The 10,378-nt window shown below is 38.1% G+C and overlaps 1 protein-coding gene across 1 annotated transcript in view; it reads right to left on the reverse strand.

The window, feature by feature from the left end:
• Positions 1 to 3,813, reverse strand: part of MPC2 (mitochondrial pyruvate carrier 2) — a 57,294-nt gene extending 53,481 nt beyond the window's left edge. Inside the window, exon 1 of the mRNA XM_053706823.1 lies at positions 3,616 to 3,813. Coding sequence (XP_053562798.1) covers positions 3,616 to 3,718 — 103 coding nt within the window. The 5' untranslated portion in view covers positions 3,719 to 3,813. The remainder of the gene's footprint in view (positions 1 to 3,615) is intronic.
• Between the last annotated feature and the right edge of the window lie 6,565 nt (positions 3,814 to 10,378).

Genomic DNA, 10,378 nt, shown 5'->3' on the forward strand with positions numbered 1-10,378 from the left:
GTGCATGTTGTGCGCGTGGTGCGTATGTTGTGTGCGTGGTGTAGTGTATATGTTGTGTGCATATATGGTGTGTGTAGAGATCACAGAAGCTGAAACTTTACCAAATAAGTTAATACACACACACACTAATTTTTAAGTGCCATCCTTTAGGAAGCATATATTATACATCAGCAGTATAAGCATGGAGCAACAGCCCCTCCAAAATAAGCATATAGACCTAAGCAGAGCAGATTCCCAGGCAGACTGACACTGAGGGAACGTACATCAGACATCAGCGAGGCTGATATGTGTGTATGTTGTCTGTGTGTCTTTGTATATGGTGTGTGTTGCGTAATATAATAATATATATATATATATATATATATATATATATATATATATATATATATATATATATATAAAAATATATATATATATATATTAATTACACACACACACACACACCAGCAGTACAAGCATGGAGCAACAGCCCCTCCAAAATAAGCATATAGACCCCAGCAGTACAGTAGAGCAGATTCCCAGGCAGACTGACACTGTGGGAACGTACAGCAGACATCAGCGAGGCTGTACATGAACCTGTCCTCATGCACACTGAGTAAGGGCAACAAACACAGCAACACCGGCTCCTTAGAGACACTGCAGAAAAATTTTCAATAAAAAAATTCTCATTGCAGAAAACGAAAAAAAGTTCTGCCTCTGGGGTCCCCAGAGTGCTTGTTACTATGTATATTGTGAAAACATAAGCACGATCAATTGGTATGCCACCTGACCAAGCTAGTGCCAAAACTGTGTTGGACCCCTTCTGTAATATTTGCCGACTGTGGCATGGGCGCATGCGTCAACAACAGGCTTTGTAAGAATTTGGCAGGCATGGCCGGAGGTAAGGGAACGTAACGAAGTCGGCAAATAAAACAGAACAGGGGCAGTGTAATATTTTCTATTATATAATTTTCTGCTATCCAAAGCACAAATGACATAATTTAACATAAATGTATTTAATGATAATTTGTGCAACAAAAATTTAACATTTTTTAATATTAGCTAATTTTAGTTTAATATCGGCTACATTTTTAGCCAGGTGGTCAGTAAAATCGGTCGGGTTGTGCACCCGCTAAAAAGGTCCTGGGGAGAACACTGCTTACTATAAGATCAAACTTTCATTGATGAGCGCTACTAGAACAAGCCAAGATAACATTTTTTAATGCTATTTTAAAAACACATGCATATGTATGCATTGCAACTTTAAGCAGGCAAGAGCTTTTTTATATGGGAATTACAAAAAGATTCTGTTGCACCAAAATATTTAAACCAAAGCTACATAAACACTTATGTGACGGGCGGGTTTTGTTTTTTGTTTTTTTCTTTTTAAATAGTTTACACACTATAACAAACTCTAGATGATGACTCCAGACAGATTTGGTCTTAGACCTGAACAATCCTAATTTTTAAAGAAAATAAAGTTACAGATAACGGGTAAAACTTTGTACTCATTGGCACTGATTTTGCATATCTGTTTATGAGGAAGATGCCATCAATTTCTGGCTATGAAATGCCTCCTAGAGTATGTTCACCTGGTCGTCTTTGCAGGGGCCAGTCAAAAGACTGACATAAACTTCCTACAATGATCGGGGTGTCCAAACTTTGCTCTCCAGAGGTTTTGGAACTACATTTCCCATGATGCTCAGCTAGATAAAATGCTGGCTGAGCATCATCGGAAATGTAGTTCCAAAACCTCTGGAGAGCAAAGTTTGGACACCTCTGAAACAATCACAGCCAAGCCTCTATGGGGGAAGAGGAAAAAGAACCATTTACAAAAAAAAAAATTAAAATGGAAGTCAAAATACACACACTGCATTTTTCTGCTACACTTGCCATTATAGTGAGAAAATGATATGCTCTAATTGTATCACTTGCAAAACTATGTTTAATTCCTGTAAAATGGGTTAAAGCACATAGTTAAAGGGACACTGAACCCAAAAATTTTGTTTTGTATTTCAGAAAGAGCATGCAATTTTAAGCAACTTTCTAATTTACGCCTATTATCAATTTTTCTTTGTTCTCTTGCTATCTTTATTTGAAAAATAAGGCATCTATGCTTTTTTGGGTTCAGTACTCTGGACAGCAATTTTTTATTGGTGGATGAATTTATCCACCAATCAGCAAGGACAACCAGGTTGTTCACCAAAAATGGGCCGGCATCTAAACTTACATTTTAAATAAAGATACCAAGAGAATGAAGAAAATTTGATAATAGGAGTGAATTAGAAAGTTGCTTAAAATTTCATGCTCAATCTGAATCATGAAAGAAAAATTTGGGGTACAGTGTCCCTTTAATATAAACTTCACTTAAAAACTTTCAACTTTTATACTGAGAACTTTAAGTGTTTATTTGCAAATAAACAAACTTGCATAAATGCTGCCAGCTATGCAAGTATTTTTCTTTTTATTGTTTTCGGAAATAAACTTAGTTCAAAAAGTAAAACATCAAGCAAAACTAGAAAGGTGAGCAATTCACCTCTGCAACAGTCCTAAAAGTTTAAAGGACAGAACAGTAGAAACATGACATGCTCTAACAGCATGTAACTTTACACTAGTGACTGCCTACAATGTGTATAACCCTGCAAAAAAAAAGGTTAAACACAAAGCTAAAGTACTGCTTGGGAGCCACAGAGCACTTTTGAAACCAAGTGGAAACTCCCACTGACAATTAGCAGCAGAAGCAGTCACATGACCCAGCTGTGGTAATACAGCTTCTGATTGGGTCAGCCACAGTTTCTGCTCAAGACCAGCAGTGCTCTGTGGCTCCAAAGCGGTACTTTAACTATACATTAAGCCCCTTTGTGGGGGTTAAACACATAGCATCACAAGGTCACTAGAGTTAGTTACATGATCCTTTAAAACTTCTTGGGGGTAAAAGTATATATTCCTACATACATACTCACATATATACTGCAGTGGACAAAAACTAAGATTTTTTTTCTCTAAATTTGCCTAACACATAAATAGGAATGACAATATACACATCAGACCCATAATAATAAAAAAAAAAAAAACTTTCCACCCAAGAGAGTGAGATGAATGCTGTACATAATCAGCAGGAGGGGTCACTAGGTTATGCATAACAGCACTGTGCATATACAACAACACTAGGAACAAAATGACAATCTGGTTTCCACATTAACAGTGCAAACGCTGTTTTATTTTTAAAAGCAAACATGTAATACTATAAAAGATAAGAATTTTAAAATATAAAAAATTTGCGTTTTAGAGTATTGGCCAAATTAGAGAAGATTATTTTAAAGTTGGTTCCAAACTGGAAATAATATTTTACTCTCAATATTCGTAGACGGCAAAGGAGAAAGATCCGTAACGTCTCTAAAGATTGTGGTCACACAAGAAAGTGTAACAATGCAACCTGATTAGGGTAAACACTAATGACCTTCGGTTCAACCTTTGTGAGCAGGACCTTAACAACTAGCATTTAATATACATTTTCTGGAGTAAAAAATAGTGAAATTCTGCATAAGATTCCAAAGTTGAAAAAAAGCGAAATACGACCCAATCTCAACTCACTGTAACGCTAAACAATAACCTCTGTATTTGTATGACATGTACCTGCAGGGTGGTTATAAAATGGCCTTAGCTTGGCAGGGAGCATCAACTCTACCCTATCCAGTGCCCGGTGGTACGAAGCTCTTAACCCCAATGCCGCCGCCATCTCTGCAGTCGCGATCCTTTGGATGTAAGAACTGGTAGGACAACCGGTAGCTTTTACCTCAAAGGAAGTACACACAGGCACGCCAAGGACTAAAGGGAGGCGTTGTCAGAAGTCGGCTTCTCTATTGGTGGTGAGAGCAGCTGAATGGAACGCAAGCTCGGCACTTCCTGTGAAAAGGAGTCACGTGATTCTGTCACAGAACAGTGAGAAGAACACTGTCAAAGTCACCGGAGAGAGAAAATCACCAATAAAGTCTAGTGGGATATTTGTAGATAAAGCATCTGATAATTGTTTTTATTTTAAAGGCATATGATCAACCCCTTTATATGATTCATAATAATATAATATTGTCACAGTAGAACATAAACTAAATGGATAAAGTTTATAGAAAAGCCAACCAAAGTGATTATATATACACATCCTGTGACCCTGCAACATGCTCAGCTCTGGGTGCTCACTGTGACTCACAGAATGCTGTGCTGTCCCCAAAGTCACAGGCAGTTAACCCCAGACATGTCTGGGTGCAAGAACCATAGGAAAAATTACAAAACAAATTAATACAACACACAGAGAAAGTCCAGCACTCACAAGCTCTCAGCTAAGATTAAAAGCAAAAATGGAAGGGACCTTGACATGGTACCTGGGCTTGTCCCATTTGGCCAAATGTGGTAACTAACCCTTCCATTTTTGCTTTTAATCTTAGCTGAGAGCTTGTGAGTGCTGGACTTTACACACTGTTGAGGGAAAGAATCTCAGGAAAGGCTGCACTATTAGCACTCTCAGCCTGGACTATTGAGTGGAGAGAGAACAATGAACAATTAAAATATAGCTTTTATTAGAATTAATGTAGAAACACATTAAAACAACTATTGAACTTATTGTTCCATTGAATAGTAGTGCTGTGAAATTGGTCCCAGCAACGTAAGAGCCATACATTTAATTACAATAATTGTCACTTATACTTGAGAATTATATAAATAGGCCACAATGATGGCCGATAAATAGCTAGTTATATACAATATTGTCCACATAATCTACGGGGCAATTTTTAGCTACTTGGTATATGGTGATCAATAGCAATTTATTTGCTACATATATTTGAAGCTGAATAGATACAATGTTATAGCGTGGTAAAAACAACTGACACACAGATCATTTTGGTGATTAGTCTCGACTCACGTATTGAACTTAATGCTCTATTAATTATTATTGCTGTGAAACTGGTTCCAGCAACTGAAGAGCAAAAGTTAACATTTACAATAACAATTATTTAACTTGAGCATTACACACGTTATGCCACAATGATGACTGGCAGATAGCCAGTCATAAATAATATTGTCCACATAATCTTCTGTATAGTTTTAACCGGTCTGATATATGGTGGTGAATAACAATTAATTTGTTATAAATATTTGAAGCTGAATAGACACAATGTTATAACGTAGTGGAAATAACTGGATTCACAGATTGTGTTTGTGTTTACACTCATACATTTATTGTACTATAAGAATTGTTCCAGCAATTAAGAAAAAAGTATTCTAGCTTCAATTTCAGATGATCACAATAAGGAAAGTAGGTCTTTTAAATGAAAGAATTCAACATTTGATGAGAATGTGTGTTTAATACACCAATCGTGTGTTTAAGCATTACATACAACATGAATCCTCATTAATAGTACTTTCCTATGCTCCCACTATAAATAAGAGTTGGAATAATATCATATTCAGCAAAAAACCATGCAGGACTGCAAGGCACTTTCGTTAAATCACTCTTGTGCTTTATTTGAGAAACATTAAAATCCATCAAAAACTAGCCTGACAGCTCCAAGACAAAGTGTCTTACGCGTTTCGGCTTATAGAATAGCCTTACTCATAGACATATCTGTGACCCGGAACTGCCAGCTTAAGTAGCTGGTGCTCAGGGTCACAGATTGAATGCAGCTGTCAGGTATTTGTAAAGAATATCATACTTGTAATGGGCATTGATAAGTTAGATATTATGACAATCTCTGGATACACATAGATATGACTAGTTAAACAATGTCAACACTTACAATTGTAAATATGAGAATAGACTGATATGAACCATATAATAGAGTAAACATTAACCTGTGCTTTACCACATTAAGTTGCGCCTGAGAAGTAAACAGTGGGCAAACGATGTGTGTTTCTAGCCAGGGGGAGAGGGCTGCAATATACTCAGTAACTCATTTGAAGCTGTGAAAGACATATAAATATATAGTAAATTAGTAAGCTTAATGGTAGAATCCTAGTGCACACATTCGAAGATAATCAAAGACATAATATACTTATCAACTTTAAACATGCAACTGATAATCTCGCATAGAGCTAACTGTTGGGAGTGATTGCTCACTTTAGCATCAAATAATACCCTAAGTCTTAGTTAGCGCTAATTATTAACAACCTTAAATGCGAAATTGCAAGTTTAAGTAGGTTAGTTGATTTATGCAGTTATGCACAGGATATGAATTACCTGAGCTATACATTATGCAAACAGCTCTATAAATAAAGAATTGGAAACAAACAATGATCATAGACATAATATTGCTTATTACTCTATTATTTAACCTCAAATAGCTAATGTGCTCTATTAAATATGGTGAACTCCTACAGTCTCTATTGTATAATAGAGATAAGACCATAAATCGGCTTAGTTTACAAGTTACTAAACAATGGAGCTAAATAGTTAATAGGCATAACTATTGAGGGACATGCTAAGTTATTTTACTCTCTTCCAAAAGTTAATGACATCACCCTCAATGTTAAAGCCATGTGGTTTTCTAGTTTTAAGCTGGAATATCCAGAATGCTTCTTGATACATTAATTTACTCGTGGTGTCCCCTCCTCTCTCTGGGCGCCTAATCTGTTCAATGACCTGCCAAACAAAGCTATTGACATTCTTTTCATGCACATTGATGAAATGCCTGGCCAGGTCAGATACTTCAGCACCGTTCTCAATATTGTTGAGGTACTCCCTTATGCGTGACCGTACTTCCCTAGTGGAGCACCCAACATATTGTTTTTCACATGATGTGCACTCCACAAGATAAACAACATTGGACGAGCGACAATTGGTGCAGCTAAGGAGGTCATACCCTCTTCGAGTCACTTTCGATTGGAAAGTTTTCAGAAATCTGGTGTGACCACATGCAATACACTTTGAGAAATGGCATTTATAGTGCCCTTTGACACTGAGCCAACTACTTGTGACTGTGGTTTGTTTTTTTAGCATGCTAGGGGATAGTATGTTGGATAGGGTACAGCCCCTTCTAGCCGTAAATTTGCAACCCTTGCTAACATAATCTTTCAAACTATCCTCTGCTGACAGGATAGGAAGATGTTTATTTATTATGTTGCAAATCTGGTCAAATTGGGAACTGTATGTCGTAACAAAAAGTGGTGTTGACCGATTAAACATCCTTGATCTCACCCCAGTGGTATTGCTGACCAACATACTACATCTGTCCATCCTAGTTACCTCAAGGAATGCTCTATTAACAGTTTTAGTTGCATACCCTCTTGCTAATAAGTGAGATTTGAGAATCTCACTTTCTTTCAAAAAATCAGCTTCCTCGGTGCAATTGCGTTTGATTTGCATAAATTGCCCTTTGGCTAATCCAAAACCTGTGTGCTTTGGATGGTTACTGCGTGCATGTAACAATGCATTAGATGTAATGGGCTTTCTGTACAGACTGGTAACCACCTTGCCAAGAGTGGGTTCACCCCGAAGGGTGAGGTCCAGATAGGGAACCTGTCTAGTGTCATGCTGAAAAGTGAATTGTAAGTTCAAATCATTTAGATTGATATAATGGACAAATTCCATCAATTGTTGTTCACTACCAGTCCAAATAATCAGTAAATCGTCTATATAATGTTTATATATTTTGATATAGCCCTTATAAGGGTTACCCTCTGCATAGACGTGGGACCTTTCCCACCATGCCATAAAGATGTTTGCATAGGATGGGGCAAATTTGGCCCCCATGGCAGTCCCACGTCTCTGCAGAAAGTACTCACCCTCAAACTTAAAATAGTTATGGCTCAAAAGGAAATCCAATACCCTCATAATATAATCTATTAATGAGGGATCATAATCACTATGTTGTTTTAGAAAAAATTCCACCGCTCTTAATCCCTCATGGTGAGGGTTTGCCGAATAAAGGCCCACCACATCTATGGTGAGTCATGAACAATTCGTATCCCAATTCACCTCAGTTAGAAAATTTAAAAGATGTTTGGTGTCTTTGAGGTAGGACGGGATCTGAAACACAAGGGGCTGGAGGAGGGACTCCACCCAGCTTGATAAACGCTCAAAAAGGGAACCTATACCAGAGACTATCGGTCTTCCTTTCACCGCTGTTATGGATTTATGCCGTTTTGGCAAATGATGGAAGACCGATATGGTTGGTTGTGGGACGAAGAGATATTCAACCGTATCTCTATCTAGAATTCCCCCCTCCAGACCATCATCCAAAAAGATCCCAGAGCTGTTTCTTAAAGGTGTCAGTGGGATCTCTTCTCAGTTTTTGGTAGACATTCACATCATAAAGTTGTCTGTGTGCCTCCAGGACATAATCGTCTCGATTCATAACAACAATACTCCCGCCGTTATCTGAGTCCTTAATTACTATGTCATTTCTGGTTCTCAGATTTTTAAGGGCTTCTCTTTGTGGAGTAGTGAGATTGGGGTAAGTCCTTTTGTGATTTTGTGAGAGACTAATTAAGTCTTCTTCAATCCTTTTGTGAAAGGCTTCTAGAAACGGACCACGTTCTTTTGTTGGATAAAACACTGAACGTGGTTTAAGGCCAGAATGTGTATATATATTTTTCCCCACTAACCTCAACAATATATACCTATGCTGGTATCCTCTATATTAAGTCATACAACTGGTGGCTTTATATAAGCAGCTACCGCACTGTGTGAATTCCTGTCGATATATATCATATCTTAAAGGCACAGGGGCATATTATGGCCTAGGCCAACAAGGCCAGTGCCTAGGGCAGCAGATTTGGGAGAGGCAGCACATCTACCCAGATCATTAATGTACAATTTTGAATTCACAGAATTATTTTTGTTTGCACATTTACATATATGATTCTTTAAAAAGTGATCTCTTAATTTCTGCAATTTTTTTATCATGCATGTCACACACTGTTGATTTAGGGGATGCAAGGTGCATAAATGTTTCCTCCTGTGAGTGTTTCTGTGGGTGTCTGTGTTTATGTCTTTGTGCTTTGGTTAGTGTCTCTATGAGTGTGTATGTATTTTTTTTTGTGGGTCTCTCTGTGAGGGTGGGTGTGTGTGTCTTTGTGCATTTTCTGTGGATGTCTGTGAGGGTGTATGCATATGTATTTGAGCTTTTTCTAGGGTGTCTCTGTGAGGGGGTATGTATGTTTGTCTTTGTGTATTTTCTCTGGATGCCTCTGTGAGGGTGGGTGTGTATGTCTGTGTTTTCTGTGGATGTCTCTGTGAGGGTGTGTGTGTGTATGTATGTTTGCGTTTTCTGTGGATGTCTCTGTGAGGGTGTGTGTATGTATGTCTTTCTGTGTTTTATGTGGTTGTCTCTCTGTGTGTGTATGTCTTTGTGTGTTTTCTGTGGGTGTCTCTGTGTGTGTGTGTGTGTATGTGTGTGTGTATGTCTTTGTGTGTTTTCTGAGGCTGTCTCTGTCGGTGTTTCCTTGGGTGTATGTGAAAGTTTGAGTTTGTGTGTGTGTCCATTGTCTGTTCCTTTTTAGGACATTTTGACCTTACTACTGATTATTCACATCTTTCTACAGACTTTGAGACTAACAAGACCTTTCCGGAAGTCACCAATCCACCATTTAACCTTTAAATTATTGTTTAGGCAGTTCAGGGCCCTTCCTTTCAGCCACTGCATGCTGTTGTAATCATTTAGTTGGCATCTTCCTTTACAAAATGATAATCAGAACTTCATATTTTGTTTTCTAAATCTCCTTTTTTTTACAAAACTGTAGTTTACCTCATTACTTGTCAGGTCAATGTAAACATGTGCTGAGTGTCTGTTTGGGTGTCTGTGTCTGTGTGTGTTTCTTTGCGTGTCTGCTAAAGTGTCTATATGTGAATCCTTATGTGTGAGTGTGTGTGTTTCAGTGTATGAGTGTGTCTGTGTATGTTACTACATTTACAACATTTCCAAGTTTAAATAGACACTTAAGCCCTAACCTAAAAATAAAACCTACCCAATACACCCTTAAAAAATCCTAACACTAACCCCCGAAGATCCACTTACTGGGAGAAGTCTTCATCCAAGCAGCAAGATGTCCTCAACGAAGCCGGCAGAAGTGGTCCTCCAGATGGGCAGAAGTGGTCCTCCAGACGGGCAGAAGTCTTCACCCAGACGGCATCTTCTATCTTCATCCTTCCGACGCGGAGCGGCTCCATCTTCATGACATCCGGCACGGAGCATTCTCTTCTTACGACGTCTTCTTGCTGAATGAAGGTTCCTTTAAATGACGTCATCCAAGATGGCTTCACTTAGATTCCGATTGGCTGATAGAATTCTAAGGTTGAAAAAATCCTATCAGCTGATCCAATCAACCATAGGATTGAGCTCGCATTCTATTGGCTGATTGGAACAGCCAATAGAATGCGAGCTCAATCCTATTGGCTGATTGGATC

The sequence above is a fragment of the Bombina bombina genome, chromosome 3, assembly GCF_027579735.1.
Source record: "Bombina bombina isolate aBomBom1 chromosome 3, aBomBom1.pri, whole genome shotgun sequence".
Taxonomy (NCBI): domain Eukaryota; kingdom Metazoa; phylum Chordata; class Amphibia; order Anura; family Bombinatoridae; genus Bombina; species Bombina bombina.